We start from the raw sequence: 25,952 nt of genomic DNA on the forward strand, positions 1-25,952 counted from the left end.
TCAGTGGAGCTGAGAGAAGGTTCCGCGAAGACGAGGATCAGATGGGGATGGGACAGTTTCAGAACCAATACATAATCAGCCACAAAATCTGATAGAATCGTTATTTGATGCTTTATTTAACACAATGAAAGAAAGCAGAAAGCAGAAAGCAAGCATTGCAGGTCTATGCAGGACTATAAATGTGTGCCTGAGAGGGTTGTGTCAATACTACTGAGGGGGGATAACAACTTGTCATATGGGGAACTCCTGAGTGTAGCTCCAACGGGCAGGACAATTAGGAATCAAAGGGAAGAATCCTTATTCTGTAGCACGATCCACACTGAGTTTCGGTTTTCAAGAGGGGCATAGGTCATTTTCACCCCAGAATCGTGGAAGACAGAAACAGCTGATCATAAGATGGGCACATCAAGTGGACAGGTGCTTGTCTGAGTGTCAGTGATTTTTAACCTTCTGATGGTGAATGATGGGAGCTCAGATACAGCTGGTGTAGACAGTGAAAATGAGAAGGAGGACACATCAGCTGTAACTCAGGGGCCGAGGGAAGTTGGAGGGAAGAGAGGAGAAGTGGCCTGAGAGAGGGCAAGGCAGCTGTACATAGGGACAACGTGGGACCAAGAGCCAACGGCAGGACTTAGTGCTTGTAGCTCTTCCTGCTGGAAGATGAGGTGGTGGTGTACTTGATGGTGAAACTGCTGCCTCCAGAGGAGCTGAAGCCACCCCCCATGCCTCTGCTACTGCTGGAACTGAAGCCAGCTCCAAGGCTGTGGCCGCTGCCATAGGAGTAGCCGCTGCCTCCGCCCAGGCCTGAGCCACCGCCCATACCGCTGGCACTGCCATAGCCACCAGCACTGCCATAGCGTGTCCGCCAGACACGGTGGACTGTACCACAGCTGTGAAGGAGAGAGGGACAAAGACACACAGGACACAGTGAGCTCATTCTGCCAGCTTCAGTCCAGTCAGAGGAGCATAAGGGCAAGGGAAGGAGGTGAGCAAAGGTACTTACAGATGTTGACTTGTCCAACGCCTTCGCCACTCAGCCTAGGAAGGGAGAAGACACGGGGGGGGGGGGGGCATGAGACCTCAGAGAGCTACCAAGGGACCAGAGTGGGAAGCCTCGATGTGAGGATAGCCCATGGGGAAGCTGCCTTGGAAGTGGTTCTCTGAGAGTAGCCGCTATGGCCGTAACTAGGGTGCCTTCAACTTGTGCTCATGGCCCAACATCCTAACCCTGGATCCAGGATGTTTGAGGGGCTTGTGTGATGAGTCACCCACCTGCACTCCTCGCCCTCCAGCAGCTTCCTGTAGGTGGCAATCTCCACATCCAGGGCCAGTTTAACATTCATCAGCTCCTGGTACTCCTTCAGCAACCTGGCCATGTCCTGCTTGGCCTTCTGCAGGGCATCCTCCAGATCAGCCAGCTTGTTCTTGGCATCTTTGAGGGCCATCTCCCCCCGCTGCTCAGCATCAGCGATGGCGGACTGCAGGTTGGCGCACTAGAGGAGGAACACAGGCAGGATGAACTTGAGATTCAGTCCTCTAGAGGAGACTAACCACACTTCTTTCTAGTGAGGAAGAATTCTGGAGTGTAGAATTGGTAGAGAGGGAACCCTGCATCTTCCTGTCTAGCTCTTTGACTATCTGCTAACCTTTTCACATCTCTGAGCTTGTTATTAATGCCCTATGCCTTTTGTATTAACCACCTGTATGAGGACATGGATGGTGACTGATTGAACCTACAGTCTACACATTAGAAGAACTGGACAACTGGATTTTTTTGAGTGTTGTCTCCAAAGCCAAATCTGGACCACAGACACAAATGTGTCTGGCATGTCCACAACTAAATTTGCACATTAAAAATATGGTTCCTTGAGGAGGTGAATTTTCCATAAGACTATTGAAACTCTGCTCTCATCCCAGCTCAGAGTCACATGTTTGGAAAACCCTGCTCTCCACGTTTACTCTTGCCTCTTTTTTTGAATCATGAGCAGATTTGCAACATCTTTTCTCAACTTGTACAGCCTACCTTTCCTCCCAATTTGTTCCTTTGCAGCTCCCAGTACAATCATTCCTCTAAGATCAATCCTGTTGCTATGCTTCTAGCCCATAGTCTACTCCTGTGACCAGGAGAGACGTTTCTATGTGTTTGTATCATGCTCTTGGGATTGGGCCCAATTTTCCCGAGAGACCCAGTGGCACTTACTAAGGACAGGATGGTCTTTCCTCCCTTGTAGGTTCTAGTGCCCAGAATATGTCCAAATGATGGTTGATTACTGGCTGATGGTCTAGCAAAGAGATAGTACTTTTCTTCCTTTCCCCACTCCCACTCTCTGCTCCATCCTACCTGCTTTTGGATGTCATCAAGGTCAGATATCTGTCTCAGGATCATTTGGTTGAGCTCAGTAGTTTCCTTCTTGGTACTTTGTAACAAGGTGGTCTGTTCACCTTGACCTGCAGGAGTTCAGAAGGAAAGAAAGGAAAGTATGGGCTTTCACATATGAACAATGGCTTTCAATTCCCAATCATTTAATAAGTTTGTACCAAATAATATTACATCTCTAAGAAAAGTAGATGGCACAAGATTATCTGCTGTTTCACAAATGAATAGTTCTGGGGGATCATTGAGCATCTAATGTTGCAAAAAATAGTGATGTTCTTCATATCTATGGTGTTCACAGTCAGGGAGAGGTTAAAGGCAAAGCTCAGGAGTACAATGTCATTAAAATATTTCTTTTCTTCTATTTTTGGCTCTTGCTTTTTACTCTTCCAGCCTTCAACAAAGGGATTAAGACACCTAATCTTGATAAACTCACCATCTTTGGGTGAATTCATTTTGTGCTGCTTCATGCTTATTGATTTATCCTTTGTATCTAAAAAGAGGAAGAGGAAAGATACTTGAGCCAATAAGTAAAGAATTTTTAAAGAGCCTGTCTTGACCCAACCTTTCACACTAAATGGATGGTTCTTGAACTATGGTTCAAGAACTATGGGTTCTTGAACTCCATCAGTTCATGGAGCCTAGAAAGTGACTACTCTCTCATTTTCTCCCTTATTGTGTACTTGGTGATGAAACCCACTATTTGTTTTGTTTATTCTGATTTTTCTTAGGCAATAATTTACCATTTTTATTTCAAATGGATATTTTTTCCTAAGCAATCATGCCCACAACTAAACCTGGCCACTCATAGACTTGAAATATGGGCTTCAGAAATAAGCTCCTATCTCTGAAGTTCTCCACCAGGACTGCATGTGTCTGAACCTCAGGTAAAACAGGCAATCATTAAAGGAGGGAAGACATTGCAGTTGCCTCCTGAAGTTGTTGAGGTACTGCTCGCACATAGGCTTCAGGTTTGGCCTTAAGATTCTGAAGGTGGGTTCACTTGGTGTCTAGTAACTTGTTCTACTGCTCCAGGAACAACACCCAGAAGAAGACAGGATGGTCATTTCCCAGACATAGAAAGAAAATAAGATGTTTGTACTGTTAGATTTCTAAATAGGTCAGGGTGGTCTCCATGGTGCTGGGCTACTAAACAATGTAGAGAGGTTCAGTTTGGGATGCATGTTCCCCAAATCTTTTTCCTTCTCAACCCACAGATCTCCTCAATGAAATTCCCCCAAAAGACCTTTGGGACGATCCTTCCCTATAAGTTATTGTGGCCATCAATGATTTTTCATCACTCCCTCTCCTTCTCTTGACAAGCAGAATCACAAATGTAATTTAAAATAGTTTTTACCAGATAACGTTGTGCAAAGATTTTATTTTCCAGAGGATGTCAGTAAAAGGGATGTTGAATGTTATCTAATGATTCAATTCTAATCTAAACTTCCATTTAGTGTAAGTATCTCTCTGAAAACATTCTTGATAGATGGTCATGTTCTGTTTCTAGAATAAATTCACTTTTAACGGAATATACATACTTGTTTATCTCAAATATTTCTTTTTCTCATATGGACTGAAAATAATATTATCTTTCTTTTCTTCTTTTTGTTTTTGATTTTTTTTCTTCCTACCCAGAGCCTCAGAGCAGGTTATGACTGACCTTTTCTTTGTATCTCATCATAGACTCTTCAGTGATAAGTGTTAACCCATTCCATTCTCTCACTGCCTTCTTTTGCTCCATGCTTATCAAAAGTAGAGTATTCTTCCCTGGGAATGATGATGGACACTTAAGAGACCCCGTGGTTTTAAATGATTTCCATCACCTTTTGCCTATTGTGAACATGGAGCCCAACTGGCATCTCAGGGGAGAGCGAGTCCAAGTCCCCTTCTCCCTCCCTTCCTCCTGAGTCTCCCTCTGGTAGGACATTGGTTACTTGTCTAGTTTGGGAACTCTGGAATCCCAGTGGAGACAGGTCCTCCTGATTCACTTTGTTGATGAAGGAGACAAACTTGTTGTTGAGGGTCTTGATCTGCTCCCGCTCCTCAGTCCTCACCCTCTAGATGGTGGGGTCTATTTGCAGGTTCAGAGGAGTGAGGAGATTCTGGTTGATGGTGACCTCTTGGATGTCTCCAGGAGGGCACACAGGGAAGCCAGAGCCCCCGTAACCACCAGCAAAGCCAGGTCCACCACCGAGCCCAAAGCCACCACCAGCTGCACCACCAAAACCAAATCCACATGTGGCTCCACCTCCATAGCCAAAGCTGCCTCCAACTCTGCCACCATATCCACCACTGATGGCACAGCTGCCCCCTCCGATGGAGATCCTCTTGGAGCCACCAGACCATAGAGGCTCCTGCTGCCAAAGCCAGCTCCTCCACACATTCCACCAAGGCCACCACTACCCCTGGAGTGGGACACGGAGACACTGCTGAAGCCAGTGTGGCAGACCCCTGGGACTCTGGCTGAGCTGGCACTGAAGCCATGGTGGCTGATGTTTTGGCTCTTCATGGTGGATTTGCTAGACATGGTTCCTGAAGAGGAGAAGGCTGAAGAAAGCATGGAATGCTGGAGGGTAAAGCTGAAAGGAGGAGGAACATGAGATGCTTTCCAGAAGCCACTGTGCAGGGTGGACTGGACTGGGCTCATCCTGAAAGGTGACTTTGGGTAGGGCTGGCTATTAAAAACAGTGATTCTTCATCTTTGTTATTAGAATAGTTATGAAATATGAAGATTGCTTTTTTTGGCTTCTGTTAGCCAGGGAGATATTCTCCTATCTTTAATCTATGATTGATATCAACACAATAAGACTGTTCTGAATTCACTGAAGCCAGGAGTTAGACTTTGTCTCAAACAAAGGTTCAGAATGTTTTGCTTGTGTATCAGAGTGTCCTGAGCGCTATCCTCTCCAACCTGGTATTTTATGACAGCTGAGAACTAGAAATCTGAAAGTTATCTATTGCTTATGACCGAAAAAAATATTAATATTTTCCAATAATTGCAAATATGTGAAGTTTGACTTGCTTTTTTTCTGTTATGTAGAATGTTGGATAGGCAGAAAAGGATAAGAAGAACTTAATAAAGCCCTGGATGCCCATCACCCAGATTTTGTTATTGTATCTCAAGGTAAGCCTTATTTCATTCATAACTTCCCCCTCTTTCTTCATCCACCTTAAATTTATTTGAAAGGAAATTCCAGAAGACCACATGATTCATCAGTAAATAATTCAGTTTTTATCTCTAAATGGCACACTGTTTTAAAAAATGACCAAAATACTATTTTTATATCTTAAAGTTTAACAGTGATTCTTTAACATCATGAAGTGTCTAACATCTAAAAGCCTTGTATTTCATTGATTTTTTTATAATTTGTTCAATTCAGGATCCAAAGAAGGTCCATACATATTTGTTTGAGTGATGTATCTTCCAAATAATATGTCTTTTTAAATAATTTAACCCTACATATTTTTTCTTGCAATTTATTTATTAAATAGACTATGTTAATTGTTCCATAGAATTTTTTTATTCTTTGTCTTTGCATCCACTGGTGTCATTAAATATGTTACTCTCTCCTCTGTGTTCCTGTCAATGGGAACTTAAATCTAGAAGGGTAACAAGTTATTTTATGTATTTAAACTTTTTTAGAAGTAGGTGTAGTTGAAAGTGTATAAAAATGAATATTATAACTGAGGTGGCTGTGTGGTTGAGTTGGTTAAGTGATTGACTCTTAATTTTGACTTGGGTCATGATCTCAAGGTCATTAGATTGAGCCTGACATCAGTCTCCCTGCTCAGCACAAAGTCTGCTTCAGATTCTCTACATCTCCCTCTCCCCTTCCTCCCACTTGCACACACACCTACTCTTTCAATAAACAAACAAATAAAATCTTAATAAAAGAACAAATATTTTAAAAAATAATGAATGTTATATATATATATGCTTAATAAATATTTACATATTTAGAAATGACTAAATAATGTGTATTTGTCCATCAAAATAAATTCTCAAGGCAAGTCTCTAGCCATATGATTGAAGATGTTTCTGTTTTTTGAGGGGACTGTTTGCGTGTATACTTCCTTTAGGTGTTTCAATTATGCTTGTGTTGCACCTACTTTATCTTCTTTATCTGTATTTCCTTTTGACTCTTCTTTAACACACTTTGCCCCATCCTCCAGTTCATGAAATTCTCTTTTCTCAATATTGTCCTGTAAGTCCTTTATTGTGTCTTTAACATACCTATTGTCATTTGTATTGATATTAATTTGGCCTTCATTTGCACCGTGGCTTTATTTTTCTCTCTGCCTCATATCTGACTTCCCTAAGTAAAGTTTTAGCTATTATTGTCTCATTATATGGTTTTTATTCTCAAATTTAATAGAGGGTTTTTTCATTAATTTTGGTAATGTTTTATAGCAACTTTGTGCTGATGAGTGATCATTACCTGTCTTTCTTTTTTCATATTCATTTCATTTTCAAACATATGTTATCTTTTGTGGGTCCTAAAATGGTTCCTTTCTGACTACTCCTCATCCATGAGTGAGGTGAACTCCTTCTTGACCAGTCAGTCATTTGTAGAAAGTATTTTGGGGCATGGGCTGGGCCATACGCAGGCTAACATATTGGGTGAATAATTCTTACTCCTCAAAACACCCTACCCAACAACTGCAGAGTGGCTTACATTTCCCAGTCACTCTGATTTTTTCTTTCACTAACAAATGCTGCCAATAGGCCTTGTCTTTTATTAGTTTTTCAATTCTACCTCTGCATTTCTTGAAACTTCATGACCAATAGGGTCCTGCCTCAAGTCACACTCCTAGTTCTGACCATTGCAAATAAGGAGTTCTTGGATTTGCACATGATTACTTGTCCTTCACATTGACATACTTGGGCTAAATGAGTCAACAGTGCCTGGCATATAATAAAACTTCAACATCAGGCTGCTTCTTTAGCTTGTGTTCAGTGATTATTTTGATAGATAATTTCTTGTGTTCCATGAGCTGAAACAACAACAACAAAAACAAAATAAGAAAACTGAGGAAACCTCATCTCTCAATGTTTGCATATTATCCCTGTGATGGGACTCTCCTTCACCACTTAGCTAGGCTTACTCTGAACCTACAGATCAGTACAAGGTGAATACATAAAATTTTCTCAAAACTTTTCTGAGCATGTGTCTTCCTGGATATATGCATGACTTCCTAAATTCTCTCATACACAGACCAACTTTTAAATGTGCTAATTTCCCAAAGAGTCTCTAGATCTTAGAGGGCAGGTGGTCTATTGTTTGTTTCTTCCTATAATCTCTTGCCCCTGGCCTCTGTGGGTTTGTAGACTTCCTGGCAGTTCTTCCTTGCTGTTTTTTCTTTTCTTTATCTACATTTTCTCTTTTTTCTTATCTTTTCTCTTTTCTCTTATCTCTTAACTACATCTCTTATCTACATTTGGATTTATGTGAAATGAAGTTAAGAACATTGCCTTAGTTCTTAGGAACTCCTGTAGACATGTTTGAAGAGACTATACTGTTATTTGCAAATAGGGTCGACAATTGATTTCTGTAGTTCAAGGTAATTGTGCCAGGGGGGATCAGAGGCAGAGGGTAGGGGGAGGGGAGAGGGTTGAAGGGAAAGAAGGAGGTTGGGGAAGAGTTTAGGAACAGGCTGTTGCCCTCTCAAGACCAAACATGCAACAGGTAGAGGGTAGAGCAAGGGTTAAGAAAAATGTTAAAAAACAAAACAAAAAACCTTTGCTATAATTTAGAAATTGCATGTTCTTTATTGGGCATATGTTTGGCTATTATAAACTTTTGACTGTTTTCCAGAGCTCCTACAAGAATTTACTAAGTTTCTGGTTATTTTTTGATGTTTCTGGTGGCAGAATGAGAGTTTGGGGGTTTCTAGTCCGCCAATTTGCTATGATTAATTGCATCATAAGATTTTAATTAAATAAATCCATGTATACATACTGTTTTTGTAACTTATTTTTCTGTTAGATGCTATATCTTATATAATTTTCTAGGTTAGTTGTTTTCTTTCCATTATTCCTCATGAGTGTATAATAATATGAACGTTAAATGGGCTTAGATTTTGGAACCCAGTCATTACTTTATTTGTTGTTGGGAAGTTCTGACAGAGAATGAGGACGTGCCAATGTGAGAGGTTACCCATGTTCCTGGAGGAACATTTAGAGGTGAATACAGGAGAATACTGATACAACAGATCCAGAAACACCCCCTATATGTATCGAACTGAAGAAATTTTCTCTTGTGATGTGAAAGCCTGAGGACTAGGAAGATAATGATCACTCCTGAAGCAATAGGAACTGATGTGGACAATGGCAGGATGAGTGAAAGATGAGCCTTGCACCATGCTCTGAATTTTCATTTCTCATTCATAGAAATCAAACCTAGCCATGCCACACCAGAGGGGAGATGTGGAAGCATTTCTTCCGAGGACCGAAGACTCAACTTTATCTATTTCCAAGAGAGTCTTAGGGTGTGACAAGGTGGGAATTTCCATTCTTATTTTGCCATCACACCAAGAAATCAGCATATGAGTTTTGTGCCTGAGTCTTTGGATTCTTAATTTGAGAACCTCTAGTATTTTCAATTTTTCATTGTTGTGAAGACTGTTTGGATTCACATCCAGGTACATACACATTTCCACATTTGTGCTGTTTCTTCAGTATACATTTCTAGAAAGATAATTGCAGTTCAGAATTATGTACACTTTAACTTCTCTTGATACACCTTGTCAGGCAAATTTCGTGGTCATGGAGCTAATTCCAAGTAAAAATCAAATATCTTATCCCTTATTAAATGTTCTTTTGATCTGATAGGTCAAAAATACACTTCCCCAACTGACAGTATAGGGTTCATCCCTGTGGGATGTAATGAAATTACATCTTAATGTAAGTAATTATATTACTTAGAGACCAAGCCATTTCAAACAGATACAGGCAGTAAAAATCAGAGTATAAAATGGTGGTAGACCAGATTCTTCCAATTCCATTTGACAAATATTTAAATTAAATCTTATCTAGGAAAAAAATCTGAGTGTTAGGATGCTAAACTGTAGGCTTTTGTGCCTCTCTCAAGGAAAAGAGTGAAGTAAGTGGGGAGTGGGAGTATCTTTAATAAATAAACAGGTATTTGTCCATTGAAAAGCTCAAGCTAACAAATCAAGGTCATAAAACAATGCATTATGTAATAAATCTGCTTTATTTAGCAATTAGAAGAAAGCGAAGAGTAGAAGGAATGTCACAGGGATAGAGATTCTATACATTGTAAAACTAGTCACTTTTTGCTTTCAAGACCATTGCAAGAGAGGAGGAACCTAACACTGGGAACTTGGGGAATTCCTGGGTACCTGGAAGCAAAGGGAAAATTGCTCTGTTCTGGACAAGGACCCAGGCAGTGTTTCTGTAATGAAAATGGGCAGAGATAATTTACTTCTGATTCTCAGCCTCATATACAAAGTAGTGGAGGCAAGAGAGTAATATTTTGGTAACAAACTGAGACCCAGTTGTGGTTATATTATGATGTAAATCAGAGGTTGACCTTCTATGGTAAGCAATGGATGATTAGGTGGGTCAGATATCAGCAGTGAGGTGACATGAAGGTGCTCAGCAACCTCAGCTCAAACTCAGAAAGTAAGAGAAATCAGAGACAAGAGAGGAGAAGTGGCCCAAGAGAGGGCAATGCAGCTGTAGATGGGGACAACGTGGGACCAAGAGCCGATGGCAGGGCTTAGTGCTTGTAGCTCTTCCTGCTGGAAGATGAGGTGGTGGTGTACTTGATGGTGGAACTGCTGCCTCCAGAGGAGCTGAAGCCACCCCCTATGCCTCTGCCACTGCTGGAACTGAAGCCAGCTCCAAGGCTGTGGCCGCTGCCGTAGGAGTAGCCGCTGCCTCCGCCCAGGCCTGAGCCACCACCCATACCGCTGGCACTGCCATAGCCACCAGCACTGCCATAGCCTCCAGACACGGTGGACTGCACCACAGCTGTGAAGGAGAGAGGGACAAAGACACACAGGACACAGTGAGCTCATTCTGCCAGCTTCAGTCCAGTCAGAGGAGCATAAGGGCAAGGGAAGGAGGTGAGCAAAGGTACTTACAGATGTTGACTTGTCCAACGCCTTCGCCACTCAGCCTAGGAAGGGAGAAGACACGGGGGGGGGGGCATGAGACCTCAGAGAGCTACCAAGGGACCAGAGTGGGAAGCCACGATGTGAGGATAGCCCATGGGGAAGCTGCCTTGGAAGTGGTTCTCTGAGAGTAGCCGCTATGGCCGTAACTAGGGTGCCTTCAACTTGTGCTCATGGCCCAACATCCTAACCCTGGATCCAGGATGTTTGAGGGGCTTGTGTGATGAGTCACCCACCTGCACTCCTCGCCCTCCAGCAGCTTCCTGTAGGTGGCAATCTCCACATCCAGGGCCAGTTTAACATTCATCAGCTCCTGGTACTCCTTCAGCAACCTGGCCATGTCCTGCTTGGCCTTCTGCAAGGCATCCTCCAGCCCAGCCAGCTTGTTCTTGGCATCTTTGAGGGCCATCTCCCCCCGCTGCTCAGCATCAGCGATGGCAGACTGCAGGTTGGCACACTAGAGGAGGAACACAGGCAGGATGAACTTGAGATTCAGTCCTCTAGAGGAGACTAACCACACTTCTTTCTAGTGAGGAAGAGTTCCAGAGTCCAATATCATAGAAAGGGCCTTCTTCCTCTTTTTGCCCAGTATTTCTCTGTTCTGCACAAATGAGCTAGTCTGGGAGTCACATGAGAAAACCTGTGCCCTCCCTGCAGTATACTGGACAAAATACCAGCAGATTTAGAAGAAATGTACCTACTCATTTCTTTTGAGTGCTGTCTTCAAAGCCAGACGGGAACCTCTTCTGTTGACCTCATGTGGATGCCACACTAACTAAGATATAAAACTACACTAATATATAAAATTAGGAGCATCCTCACTTAAGCAGATGAGTTTCACATCTAGCTGTGGAGATCTTGACTTCCTCACTCCTAACAGATTCTATCGCACTTGGGAAATACGGATCTTCACCTTTGGTCCTTGCTCAACTTTCTTTTTACATTGAATCTTGAGCAGATTTGAAGCAATCTTACCCCCCTTCTGGCCTCCTTTTTTCTTTCCTGACTTGTTTCTTATATTCCTAAAACAACCAGTCTCCTTAAGTAACCTCTTTAAAAGTCCTAAGACTATCTTTTCATGTCTGACTAACTGGGATTATTCTTGTGATGTGACTGTATCATTCTGTAGAGTTGGCATCCATGTGCCCGGATCTGTGGGAATTCTCAAGGGTGGGAGCTGTGTGTTCTCCCCTCTCTCTGCTGTTCCCTCAATTCCGAGCATTTCCCAAAGGTGGCTGACGACCACCTAGTGGTGTAGCAAGGAAAGGATGTTTTTCCTCTCCAGAGCCCCCCACCATACCTGCTTCTTGACATGGTCGATCTCGGATCTCAGCCTCTGGATCATGCGGTTGATCTCAGCAATCTCCTGCTTGGTATTGCGCAGGTCATCCCCGTGTCTGCCTGCTGTGAGCTGCAGCTCCTCATACTGAAATCCAGGGAGAGAGAAAGAGAGAGAAGATGGTGTATATGGGCTTTCACATCCCAACAGTGGCTTGCCTTCCAAACGAGGCATTTAACACATTTGGACCATGAAGCCAGTGGTTTCTCAACCAGGGTTTTTAGGGAAAGTTGACGTGGTCCATGGTCATTGGATACTGTACATTGATCACAGACCCTCTCTCTAATGGACCACTGTCTGCCTAGTTCATTTGTGGACCAACAATGTTCTGTATCCTGTTTCTGAGAGCCAGGATAAGGGAGAGGACAAAAGCAAAGAACACTAGGTCTTTATCTAGTGACTTGGGTTCTTGGATTATCAAATTTGGACATAAATTCTGTTAATGCGTGGTCTAAGAGGGCAGGGTACACATCTTATGAGAAAATATCAGCATCCTTATAGCAGATTGTCCAGCAAAGTCTGTAGCCTCGCTAGTGATCAGGTAGGGACATTCCTGGGCGGCTGTCAACTCAAGGCTCACCTTGCTCTGGTACCAGGACTCAGCCTCAGCCCGACTCCTCTGAGCGATCTCCTCATATTGGGCTTTGACTTCAGCGATGATGCTGTCCAGGTCCAGGTTACGGTTGTTGTCCATGGACAGGACCACGGAAGTGTCTGAGACATGGGTTTGCATCTGAGACAGTTCCTGCAGAGCAGAAGATGGTCAGATCATCTTTTCCTGTGGCACTGACTGATGTATCCAGTCCCAAGATCACCCACCCTTTGCAGAGTCCCATCACAACAAATAGAAGAGGAGTGGTGATGCTTACTGCGTCATACAGGGCTCTGGTGAAGTTGATCTCATCTGTGAGAGCATCTACCTTGGCTTGCAGTTCAACCTTATTCATGTAGGCAGCATCCACATCCTGGGGAATAAGCCAACAACTTGGAGTCAGCTGAGCCCTCCTTCCCAGTCTCCACACCTTTGAGTCTCCCCCTCTATTCCCCTCTTGGATGTGTGCAGAGACCCAGAGTCCTCCCCCTCTACAAAGGAGCATGAGCCCCTGATCTTTATCAGCTCACCTTCTTCAGAGTCACAAATTCATTCTCTGCTGCTGTGCGCTTATTGATTTCATCTTCATATCTAGAATTAGAAGAAGGTAAGACATAATTGAGCCAGAGCTGGAGAGCATACAGCAAGATCAGCCTGGGATCCCCACTTTCCACAAAACAGATAGGTCCAAATTGAGCTTTCCTGCCACTGACCCACACACACACCCCTTGTGTGTGTGTGTGTGTGTGTGTGTTCCCCCAATTCCTCATATCTTTTCTCTCCCACCCACTTATATGGCCCATTTGTTCTTTGGGCGTTGTTTTGGGACAATGATTGTGATTTTCATTTCCATGGACCTGTTTCCCTACGGAGCCATGCCCACATCTGGACCTGGTCACCTGGCAGTCTTCAAGCGTCTGCTTCAGGGAACGGAAGTCCCTTTTCTCCTTGAACTCACTTGTTCTTGAAGTCCTCCACTGTGTCCTGCATGTTCCTCAGCTCTGAGTCCAGGCGGCCCCTCTCCCCCAGGATGCTGTCCAGCTGTCTCCTGAGGTTGTTGATGTACTGTTCAAACAAGGGCTCCAGGTTCTGCCTCACAGTCTTGGTGCCCTGCTCCTGCAGCAGAGTCCACTTGGTGTCCAGGACCTTGTTCTGTTGCTCCAAGAACCGCACCTGGAGGAAGACAAGGTGATTATTTGCCGGAGAAAGCAAAGGAGAAAGAGGTAGGCATTGTCAGGTGCCCAGGCACACCTGGGGTGTCACCCAGCACCTGGGCTACTACACAGCATATACAGAGGCTCAGGCTGACAGTGTTGGACCCACAAACCTATTGCCTTCCCACTCCAGTGATGCTGTGTGAAATTCTTCCATGGACATATGAAGTCTTCTCACTAGGTAAGTTATGCTGCTTATCAATGATGTTTAACAGTTCTTTTCTTTTCATTGAAAAACACAATCATATATTTCCCCATTATGTTGCACAGTTTTAATCGTACTTTTTTTAAATCGTACTTCAGTTAAAAGCATATTAAATGTGCAGAATCTAACAATTAAATCCAATGTAGCTAATGATTGGATTCCAATGACTTCTGTTTTAGTACATGGTTGCCCTCTACAAGAAACACCTTAATGGTCATGCTCTGGTACACAATTAGTATTCCTATGGCTATATAAATGTTTCTAGGTCTTTTTCTTCTAAGCCAGGCAGAAGTCCTTTTCTTTTCTTTTTCTCACTCTTTCCTCATGCCCAGAGTCCTTGAGGAGATTTCTGCTGGCATTATTTTTTAATCTCTAGGAATCTCCAGAAGGGAAAGCTAACCATTCCACTCTCTCACTGGCTTCTTTTGCTTCATGCTTATCAAGAGTGTTCTTCCCTGGGAATGATGGACACTTAAGAGACCCAGTGGTTTTTAAATGATTTCCATCACCTTTTGCCTATTGTGAACATGGAGCCCAACTGGCATCTCAGGGGAGAGCAAGTCCCAGTCCCCTTCTCCCTCCCTTCCTCCTGAGTCTCCCCCCTGGTAGGACACTGGTTAGTTGTCTAGTTTGGGGACTCTGGAATCCCAGTGGAGGCAGGTGCTCGTGGCTCACCTTGTCAATGAAGGAGGCGAACTTGTTGTTGAGGGTCTTGATCTGCTCTCGCTCCTCAGTCCTCACTCTCTGGATGGTGGGGTCGATTTGCAGGTTCAGAGGAGTGAGGAGATTCTGGTTGACGGTGACCTCTTGGATGCCTCCAGGAGGGCACACAGGGAAGCCAGAGCCCCCATAGCCACCAGCAAAGCCAGGTCCACCACCGAGCCCAAAGCCACCACCAGCTGCACCACCAAAACCAAATCCACTTGAGGCTCCACCTCCATAGCCAAAGCCACCTCCAATTCTGCTGCCATATCCACCACTGATGGCACAGCTACCCCCTCCGATGGAGATCCTCTTGGAGCCACCCAGGCCATAGAGGCTCCTGCTGCCAAAGCCGGCTCCTCCACACGCTCCACCGAAGCCACCACTGCCCCTGGAGCGGGACACGGAGACACTGCTGAAGCCAGAGCGGCAGACCCCTGGCACTCTGGCTGAGCTGGCGCTGAAGCCACGGTGGCTGATGCTTTGGCTCCTCATGGTAGATTTGCTAGACATGGTTTCTGAAGAGGAGAAGGCTGAAGAAAGTGTGAGAGGCTGAAGGGTAGGGCTGAGAGGAGCAGATCTGTGAGATGAACCTCCCGGCAGCAGTTTATATATGGTGGAAATGGGTTGGGCTCCGTCCTGGAAGGTGAGCTTGCAGATTGGGAAGGGCTGGGCTTTACAAACAGTGATGTCACATCTGGATTATTAGAAAAGTTATGAAATATGAAGATTGCATTTTTGGCTTCCTTTAGTCAGGGAAAAATATCTCCTGTCTTCCAACTTTGACTTGATCTCAGTACAATGAGACCATTCTTAATTCACTGAGCTAGGAGTTAGTCACTGTCTCAGACAAAGGATCTGCATGTTATGCTTGTGCTTCAGAACATACTAAGTGCTCTCTGCTCCACCTGTGTTGTACCCAGCAGAGATAGGAGATAGAAATATTCTATTGCATATGCCATCATAAAAATATTCTTGTTCTTTTTCATAATTAGTAAAGTTAAATATGACTTTTTTCCTTTTATGTAAAATTTTACCCACATAGAGGAGTAAAATAGCAAGATATTCAGTTCCTATGTTCTTATCAGCTGGCTTTATAAAGCCATTATCTCATGTTCCATCTTACAGCTTCCATATTCCCACCCTATTCCTTAGCAACTGTAAATTATTTGAAAATGAATACCAGAGATCATATTGTCTCTTTGGTATATCACTTCATATTTATGACTAAATGAGAGACTCTTTAGAAAAATATAACCAAAATATCATTTTCATATCTCTAAAGTTCATATATTCATTAACATTACCAAGTATCTATTCAATTTTCAAATAGTCCTGTCAGGATTATTTATGTTTTATATTTTGGTTTTCCATACCAGGACCCAAATAAGCTCTATACATGTTGTACGTGGGTAATATGTATTTTAGATCATATATCTCAAATCTTTTTAGTCATTGGATCTCTTTCATAATTTTCTTACAGTTTATTTGTTAAAGAAACCAGGCTATTTGTCCCATGCTTTGTTTCATTCTTGAAGTTTTCTTACAGCATATACAGGATGTCTTACTTAACACCCTACTGTGTTCTTTTTATATCCCATAAAGTGATAGTTAAAACCAAAAACTTAATACGCTATATATTTAAACGTTCCAGAGGTAGATGTAGTACACTTCCTATTTATATTGAATATTACTACTTACACACTTATTTGTATATTCAAAAATTGAAGAAGTCATAGATGTTCAAGAAACAAATACATGCTCCAGGTTATTGTCCCACCAGCCAATATATGGATGCAAGCAGCATTCCCAATTTCTGTGTATCTTTGTAGTAACCTCATTTGGATATGTTTCTGTGTTTTTCCTAGCTTATGTGGTGTGTGTGTGTGTGTGTGTGTGTGTGTGTGTGTTTATGAGAGAGAGATGGAGAGAGATATTGGGCAGGAGTGTATATGTAGAGAGTGTGCCCCTATTGTTAAAAAAGTATATATTGTATGCATACTTATGTATATATAAAACCCACCCATATATTCTCTTTTCAGCTACACCTGTGTTGTATTTATTGGTGTTTTCTCTTCACTCTCCTTCAGTGCTCTAGGATGGCTGCTTCCTGCCTTCTTGCTCCCCTCCCCTCTCCCTGCCTCCCCTTCTACATCATTACTGTACATTCAGTAGCACCTTGGTCTCCTTGTCTGCTTCATTTCTATTAGGGCTGTCTTGTTTCTTTGCTCCTTTTCTGAGCTCTACAAGCTCACATTTTCTCCTGTATTATCCCATTCATTTGTTCCTTCATTCTTTTATTGTATCATGGTGTCTATTTCATTGAGATTTGGTTAATATTTTATTGGAACTTTTTTCTGTTGAGTGTTTTTCATGTGCCTCTTGTTTTTCCTGTTCCTCGTTTTTTTGTTTGTTTTGTTTTGTTTTTGTGTGTTTGCTTAAATATAAGATATCTATTAAGGTCCTAGAATGGTTCCTTCCTGACCAGTGCTCATCTTTGAAAGAAGTGAACCCCTTCTGGACCTGCCACTTATAGGAAGTCTTCTGGGATAGGGGCTAGAGCTATAGCCAGGCTAACAGGGATTCTCATTATAACACAGAGCTGTGGGAATAATTCCTTTATGCTTTAAATCAGACAAACCAACAAAGGGTACTGGAGAGTGGCTCACAATTCATTCTCAGCCTTCTTTTCTTCCCAATAAAATGCTGCCAATAGGCCTCGACTGATTCCTTATTCAGCTCTGCCTTCACAGTTTCTAGAACCTTCATGACAAATGGGGTCCTGCCTCCCGCCCACACACCCAGTTCTGACTGTTGCAGACAAGGGAATTGTGGATTTGCACTTGATGAAGTGTCCTTTATGGTGACTTGGCAGGAGCTCAGTGAGTCAGCAGTGGCTGGCATGTAGGGAAACCTGCATTAGCTTTGTTTGCTGTTCCTTTGTGGTTACCAGGCTCTTTGGTTTTGATTTGTCAATTGGTGGAGAATGTTCTTCACTGAGATCTGTGGCTGTGGCCATCTTCTCTCTGAGTTTTCTCAACAGCTGTGCTTGTGAGTCTCTATTTCTGAGAGAATATTGTTCTTTTTTTTTTTTTAATTTAGGGATTTTAAGATGTTTTCATTTTGATGGTTGAAGGTGGGGTTTACCTTTGTGTTTCTTGTTCTTGTTTTCAGGTAATTTCTGAGAAGCGGGAAATGCCTCCTTCTCTTCAGCTACATTCCATTCAGAAGTCTCCCGTTCACATATTTGTATTTAAAATATCATACTAACCAAAATATCAAGCTAATAACTTAAAGTAGAAATATTACTTTTTCTTCTCTCACACTGCATGGAAACAATTATATTCAGTGCAGACGTCTTTGTCCTCAGGGCCTCTCTTCCCCAGAGCCAGATTGGGAGTCACCCGACAGTTTTCTATAGGACATCATATTTCCTGTCAGTAGGAATTAAACCCTAAATTAAATGCTTTCCTCAGTGTGACAACTCGCTTAATTGCTTAACTGAAATTTTTATCAGTGAACATTTTGAGTACATACAATCACAGAGAATAGCATAGAAACTACTAGGTACCAATCACCCAGGTTAAAAAATTATCAATGTTTTCTCATTATTGTTTCCTCAATCCCCCTTCTTTTTATATCTATATCCTCTACTACTTTTTTTGAAGTAACTTAAAGGAAATCCAGACATAAAAGCAGTTCACTTGTAAACAGTTGCAGGCAGGTCTAAGGAATAAGAGCTTTTTTAATTTAACTGCATAAAAGTCCTATAGCTCTCTTCAGCAACAGTCCGTTGTGAATAGGCCTTTGTAAATGATATCTAATAGCCACCTCCATTTGAATTTCTCTGATTATCTCAAGGATGTCATTTGGGTAAAGGACCTGTATTCGAGGAACAGTCATGAAAGAAATTGAAGAAGACACAAAAAGATGGAAGACCATTCCATGCTCTTGGATCAGAAGAATAAACATTGTTAAAATGTCTATACTGCCTAGAGCAATCTATACTTTTAATGCCATTCCGGTCAAAATTCCACCGGTAATCTTCAAAGAGCTGGAGCAAATAATCCAAAAATTTGTATGGAATCAGAAGAGACCCTGAATCGCTAAGGAAATGTTGAAAAACAAAAATAAAACTGGGGGCATCACATTACCTGATTTCAAGCTTTACTACAAAGCTGTGATCACCAAGACAGCATGGTACTGGCATAAAAACAGACACATAGACCAGTGGAACAGAGTAGAGAACCCAGATATGGACCCTCAACTCTATGGGCAAATAATCTTCAACAAATCAGGAAAAAATATACAGTGGAAAAAAGACAGTCTCTTCAATAAATGGTGCTGGGAATACTGGGAAGCTATATGTAGAAGAATGAAACTTGACCATTCTCTTACTACGTACACAAAGATAAACTCAAAATGGATAAAAGACCTCAATGTGAGACAGGAATCCATCAGAATCCTAGAGGAGAACATAGGCAGTAATCTCTTCGATATCAGCCACAGCAACTTCTTTCAAGATATGTCTCCAAAGGCAAAGGAAACAAAAGTGAAAATAAACTTTTGGGACTTCATCAAAATCAAAAGCTTCTGCACAGCAAAGGAAACAGTCAAAAAAACAAAGAGGCAACCCATGGAATGGGAGAAGATATTTGCAAATGACAGTACAGACAAAAGGTTGATATCCAGGATCTATAATGAACTCCTCAAACTCAACACACACAAAACAGATAATCAGATCAAAAAATGGGCAGAAGATATGAACAGAGACTTCTCCAATGAAGACATACAAATGGCTATCAGACACATGAAAAAATGTTCATCATCACTAGCCATCAGGGAGATTCAAATTAAAACCACATTGAGATATCACCTTACACCAGTTAGAATGGCCAAAATTAGCAAGACAGGAAACAACATGTGTTGGAGGGGATGTGGAGAAAGGGGAACGCTCTTCCACTGTTGGTGGGAATGCAAGTTGGTGCAGCCTCTTTGGAGAGCAGTGTGGAGATTCCTCAAGAAATTAAAAATAGAACTTCCCTATGACCCTGCAATTGCACTCCTGGGTATTTACCCCAAAGATACAGATGTCGTGAAAAGAAGGGCCATCTGTACCCCAATGTTTATAGCAGCAATGGGCACGGTCACCAAACTATGGAAAGAACCAAGATGCCCTTCAACGGACGAATGGATAAGGAAGATGTGGTCCATATACACTATGGAGTATTATGCCTCCATCAGAAAGGACGAATACCCAACTTTTGTAGCAACATGGACGGGACTGGAAGAGATTATGCTGAGTGAAATAAGTCAAGCAGAGAGAGTCAAGTATCATATGGTTTCACTTATTTGTGGAGCATAACAAATAGCATGGAGGACATGGGGAGTTAGAGAGGAGAAGGGAGTTGGGGGAAATTGGAAGGGGAGGTGAACCATGAGAGACTACGGACTCTAAAAAACAATCTGAGGGGTTTGAATTGGCGGGTGGGTGGGAGGTTGAGGTACCAGGTGGTGGGTATTATAGAGGGCACGGATTGCATGGAGCACTGGGTGTGGTGAAAAAATAATGAATACTGTTATGCCAAAAATTAATAAAAAATAAATTAAAAATAAGATCAAAAGCTTCTGCACAGCAAAGAAACAGTCATTTGATCCTGTTTTGCTGGAAGCAACAGGCTAACTTGGTTCACATATTGCACTTGACCGCCATGTCTCTTAGGTTTCTTTGGTTTGATAACAAACTCTTTCTTTTTCTTTCCTAGACCATTGATTTGTAGAGAAATTATTTTTTTCTATAGAATGTCTACATGCTGGATTTGATTCGTTGTCTCCTGTTGGTGTCACGTAAATTCTAGCCCCAGTGTTCCTGTGTAACAGTATCTGTGCTACAGTCAATTAGATTTATCTCCATTGTTTCAGGCAAGATTAGCACTAGTTGTGTTCTGTATTCCTGTCACATAGACCATGGGGTACACAGTACTAGTTGTCCAATTTTTAGCAACATAAAGACTGATCAGGGGACTTCTGTGGTTTGGCTCCCTCCCTCCACTGAAAGGCACACAATAAAGTTCATCTAAGATTGTAGTATTCATTGATATCTCCCTAGACTCACTATTTCATTAGGGGCTGCACAAAGGCAACTTTCTGATTTTATCATCCTGCCTCTGTATTTATTAGCCAGGGATCATCCTTGAAGAAGGACTCTTCAGGTTTACTATTTAGGTAAATTAATAGTTAATTCATCCAGGAGAGTCAAAAGAAGTACTTGATTCTTTCCCTTTTAAAAATCACTTTTTAGACTAACGGATTAAGAGTCCAGCAATTTCCAAAGGTAATCAAGGAAGACTTTAGTTTGGTAATTTGTTTTATTTTTTTGGTATAATTATAAATTCATAGTCTAAAAAAATATATATATATATATATATATTTGATATGTTTTAGTCCATTGCAGCCATTAGTCCTTCAGGTGCTTAATGTGTCCCATTTTAGGCCAATGGAAGTTTTTCAGATTGGCTTCAGTGTCCTTTTGACAAGACCCATTCAGCTTTAATAACTTCCTTGTTTTCTGTGATGAGATGTCTCCTGCTTACCTTGTACTTACCTTGCAACAGACATGGAATCAGTCATTTTGCCAAATAACTGTGGTTCCTTTATTGGGAAATAATATTCATAAACTAGAATTTGGATGATAGGAGCACTCATTGTTACTGGGTTGTCTTTGTTTTGAAATATTTCCTATTTATGTATTTATTGAAGATTTCATTTATTTATTTGATAGACAGAGATCACAAGTAGGCAGAGAGGCAGGCAGAAAGAGAGATGGGGAAGCAGGCTCCCCACCAAGCAGAGAGCCTGTTATGGGGCTCAATCCCAGGACCCTGGGATCATGGCCTGAGTTGAAGGCTGAGGCTTTAATCCACTGAGCTACCCAGGTGCCCCTTGAAATATTTTCAATGGACAGAACTGGGAAAGATGTAAGAATATATTTAAGATGTAAGAATATATTTAAAAACAAATCAAAAGTTTGTAGTAATATTTTCAATTCAAACAGAAAATTACAGGATGATTCTACACCTGTATTTATTGTTTCTCACCCTAAAATCTTTGTCCTGAATGACATAAACATATTATTTATTTGCTTTGTTCTGCATCATACTTAGGATAGTATAAAAGTAACAAAATAAAAAGTATCAAAATATTTTCAATATTATGATTAAAAATAAATCTACTGAATGCAGTTTGTGATTTCTCTAGGCCTACTTTCTCCAAGTACTACAAAGAAAAACAAATTAGGTAAAGGGAATGGAGAGAGAGAAAGAGGTGAAAGAAAACTTTCTTGAGCATCCAAATTCTAGGCTGGTGGTTTCAGAAAGAAGCAGGAATGTAAGGTCTTTCATTACCACAACTGATGGAACAGAGTTTCTTCAATGAGGAGTACAGACACAGATGACAGTAGCCTTAAAGAAGTGGCCTGCTAAAGGAGCATGAAGAGGTTGGGGACTGTAAAATGATTAAGAGAAATGGAGCCTTTGAGTGGGCATGCCTCCAAGACCTAAAGAGGATGCTTTTCCTGCCCCATTCCTACTCTAGTAAGTGAAAACGTTGAGAAGGGACTGCCCGACAGGAGTCATGGTCAAAAGGGTACAGCTACTTCCAGAGATACTTCAACCCTTTGTCATCCCATCCTTGGATCAACTGCCAGCTTTTCATAAAGTCAAATACGATGAATAGGTAGTTAGCAAGGAAGTCTGTAGGGATTGCCTCCTGGAGCGTGGAGTAGGGCAGAGAAGAGCAGCCTGCTCTTAAACCCTTTCTGAAGGGTTCCCTCCCCTGATTATGCTGCAGCCTTCCCTGCTATGAGATGTGATTCCACGCATAGGGATGTGCTCAGGATTCTACCTAAATGCAGCTGGAATCTACATTGGACTGCCCACTATCAATCATGCTGAATCACAGAGGATGCAGGTATGGTAGACTTTGGGTATGCTGTCTCACTAGCTAAAAGTTCTTCTACTTGAGAATGTTATTAAAAAGATGTGTTTTCTATCTTTTCCAGATAATTGGACTCTGTACTGAAGAAGGCAATTGGTTAGGCTTCTTAGGAACCAAATCTAGTATCTAACCACCATTGGTTCTGAGGGCTCAATCCTTGCCTCAAGAACAAGTCTTTGTTGTTGCAAAAGAAATCCATTCCCTCTTATTCAGTTCTCAGTGGGGGAAAGGAATAAAATCCAATATTTTCTTCACAAGGGCTTTAAATCAAGATTTAAATAAATCTTTTCTCCCTTTGTACCAAAAAGCATAACCACATTTAATCTCAGATCTCCTATAATTAGGACATCATTGGCAGACACTTTCTTTTTCCTTTTTTGAAATATGTTTCATGATGAAAAGGATATATGTTCAACATTTAAATATTCAGAAAGTACACAACTTAAAATTAATACAGGTTATTTAGGTTTATACCAACTTGAGATAATCGGTATTATTGTTTTAGCATATGTCCTTCAATTATTTCTCTGCTTCTGTCTCTCTCTCTCTCTACCTTATTTGTATTGTAATTTTGCTTACAAATTTGGCATTAGTTAAAAATACTTTGAGGGCGCCTGGGTGGCTCAGTGGGTTAAGCCGCTGCCTTCGGCTCAGGTCATGATCTCAGGGTCCTGGGATCGAGTCCCGCATCGGGCTCTCTGCTCCGCAGGGAGCCTGCTTCCTCCTCTCTCTCTCTTTGCCTGCTTGTGATCTCTCTCTGTCAAATAAATAAAATAAAATCTTTAAAAAAATACTTTGAGCCCCACACCTTAAGGACATTTGTAATAAACTTTTTACTTTAAAACAATTTTAGATTTATTAAAAAATTGTGAAGATAATACAGAGAGGTCCTGTAGACCCCACACACCCAATTTCCCAATTATTAATATCTCACATTAGTGGCAACAGCGGCGGAAGAAGGGGAGACAAAACCGGTGGTAGCGGTGGCAACTGCCCCAGCTGGAGAGGGGACATCTGTTGCTCCAGTAACGGAACCCGGTTCTGGAGAGGCAGAAAGCGGGGATGCAAATTCAGTCGATGTAGGTGGTGGTTTGGAGACAGAATCCTCTAATGGAAAAGATACACTAGAAGGTGCTGGGGATACTTCAGAGGTGATGGATACCCAGGCGGGCTCGGTGGATGAAGAGAATGGCCGACAGCTGGGGGAGGTAGAGCTGCAGTGTGGGATATGTACAAAATGGTTCACAGCGGACACCTTTGGCATAGATACTTCATCCTGTCTACCTTTCATGACCAACTATAGTTTTCACTGCAATGTGTGCCATCATAGTGGGAATACCTATTTCCTCCGGAAACAAGCAAACTTGAAGGAAATGTGCCTTAGTGCTTTGGCCAACCTAACATGGCAGTCCCGAACACAGGATGAGCATCCGAAAACCATGTTCTCCAAAGATAAGGATATCATTCCATTTATTGATAAATACTGGGAGTGCATGACGACCAGACAGAGACCTGGGAAAATGACTTGGCCGAATAACATTGTTAAGACAATGAGTAAAGAAAGAGATGTATTCTTAGTAAAGGAACATCCTGATCCTGGGAGTAAGGACCCAGAAGAAGATTACCCCAAATTTGGACTTTTGGATCAGGATCTTAGTAACATTGTTCCTGCTTACGACAACCAAAAACAAAGCAGTGCTGTGTCTACAAGTGGGAATCTAAATGGGGGAATTGCAGCAGGAAGCAGTGGTAAAGGAAGAGGAGCCAAGCGCAAGCAGCAGGACGGCGGGACCACAGGGACCACCAAGAAGGCCCGGAGTGACCCTTTGTTTTCTGCTCAGCGCCTTCCCCCTCATGGCTACCCCTTGGAACACCCGTTTAACAAAGATGGCTATCGGTATATTCTAGCTGAGCCCGATCCCCATGCTCCTGACCCTGAGAAGCTTGAACTTGACTGCTGGGCAGGAAAGCCTATTCCTGGAGACCTCTACAGAGCCTGCTTGTATGAACGAGTTTTGTTAGCCCTACATGATCGAGCTCCCCAGCTGAAGATCTCTGATGACCGACTCACTGTGATTGGAGAGAAGGGTTACTCCATGGTCCGGGCTTCTCACGGGGTTCGGAAAGGTGCCTGGTACTTTGAAATCACAGTGGATGAGATGCCTCCAGACACTGCTGCCAGACTGGGCTGGTCCCAGCCCTTAGGTAACCTTCAAGCTCCCTTAGGTTATGATAAATTTAGCTATTCATGGCGGAGCAAAAAAGGAACCAAGTTCCACCAGTCAATTGGCAAACACTACTCTTCTGGCTATGGACAGGGAGACGTCCTAGGATTCTATATCAATCTTCCGGAAGACACAGAAACAGCCAAGTCACTTCCTGATACTTATAAAGATAAGGCTTTGATAAAGTTCAAGAGTTATTTGTATTTTGAGGAAAAAGACTTTGTGGATAAAGCAGAGAAGAGCTTAAAGCAGACTCCCCATAGTGAGATAATATTTTATAAAAACGGTGTCAATCAAGGTGTAGCCTACAAAGATATTTTTGAGGGGGTTTATTTTCCAGCCATCTCACTGTATAAGAGTTGCACGGTTTCCATTAACTTTGGACCATGCTTCAAGTATCCTCCAAAGGATCTCACTTACCGCCCTATGAGTGACATGGGCTGGGGCGCTGTGGTAGAGCATACTCTGGCTGATGTCTTATATCATGTGGAAACAGAGGTGGATGGGAGGCACAGTCCGCCATGGGAACCCTGACCAGGTCCCTCTTTCTTTGCAGCTGTGGACTTTCTGGGGAATAAATTGGGGAGGGGGGATCTGTTTTTTTTTTTTTTTAACTATTGCAAACATTCTCCCAAAGATACCGTAGCACAGAGCCTCTCCTGTTAGCAAGTGAAAAGTGGGGGTGAGACTGGCAGAGACTGCCTGCCCTGCAGGGCATTGCCCACTTCTGGTGACTGCTTCTGTTTTGTGTGCCATATGCCAGCAGCTGCTGACCCTCGGATCCCATGCGCTCCCTGTGAAACTGGTGCTGTCCAATGTATCCCACCAACTGGGACTCGATACCTTGCTGTATTTTCTACCGAATGAATAATCTTGTCCAAGTAGCTAACTTATTTAAAGACATTTCTTTTTGTGATGTGGAGTTCATCCTATCTGATTTCCAAGGAAGTAATTGGCTTGAATCTGAGAACACCTGAAATCTGTGGCTGTACATTCCAGATCTAAAAGGTCTTTCCTTTTGATGTGGGTTTTTATTCATTTTGAAATATTTTTGAACACTGGGGTCTCTGGAACTACTAGGTCTGTAGAACTGTAATTGTGGGGAAAAAAAAAAACTTGCTTGCAGCTTTTTAGAAATTCTTCCCAAATAAAACTGGTCTTCAA

At 42.2% G+C, this 25,952-nt stretch overlaps 2 protein-coding genes and 1 pseudogene across 2 annotated transcripts; 1 reads left to right on the forward strand and 2 right to left on the reverse strand.

Moving 5' to 3' along the window:
* Positions 1–631: 631 nt before the first annotated feature.
* On the reverse strand, positions 632–4,904 carry LOC122890963 (annotated as a pseudogene).
* A 4,668-nt stretch (positions 4,905–9,572) lies between these two features.
* LOC122892498 (keratin, type II cytoskeletal 6A) lies at positions 9,573–15,163 on the reverse strand. Its single transcript, XM_044229104.1, has 9 exons — positions 14,542–15,163; positions 13,406–13,620; positions 12,978–13,038; positions 12,725–12,820; positions 12,436–12,600; positions 11,817–11,942; positions 10,753–10,973; positions 10,487–10,521; positions 9,573–10,373 (listed from the first exon to the last, which is right to left on the reverse strand). The coding sequence occupies exons 1-9, from the start codon at positions 15,079–15,081 to the stop codon at positions 10,120–10,122; spliced, it is 1,713 nt and encodes a 570-aa protein (XP_044085039.1). The 5' UTR covers positions 15,082–15,163; the 3' UTR covers positions 9,573–10,119.
* Positions 15,164–23,528: 8,365 nt separating this feature from the next.
* LOC122892022 (set1/Ash2 histone methyltransferase complex subunit ASH2) lies at positions 23,529–25,952 on the forward strand. Its single transcript, XM_044228128.1, has one exon. The coding sequence runs from the start codon at positions 23,718–23,720 to the stop codon at positions 25,320–25,322; it is 1,605 nt and encodes a 534-aa protein (XP_044084063.1). The 5' UTR covers positions 23,529–23,717; the 3' UTR covers positions 25,323–25,952.

The sequence above is a fragment of the Neovison vison genome, chromosome 12 (genome assembly GCF_020171115.1).
Source record: "Neovison vison isolate M4711 chromosome 12, ASM_NN_V1, whole genome shotgun sequence".
In the NCBI taxonomy this organism is placed as follows: Eukaryota; Metazoa; Chordata; class Mammalia; order Carnivora; family Mustelidae; genus Neogale; species Neogale vison.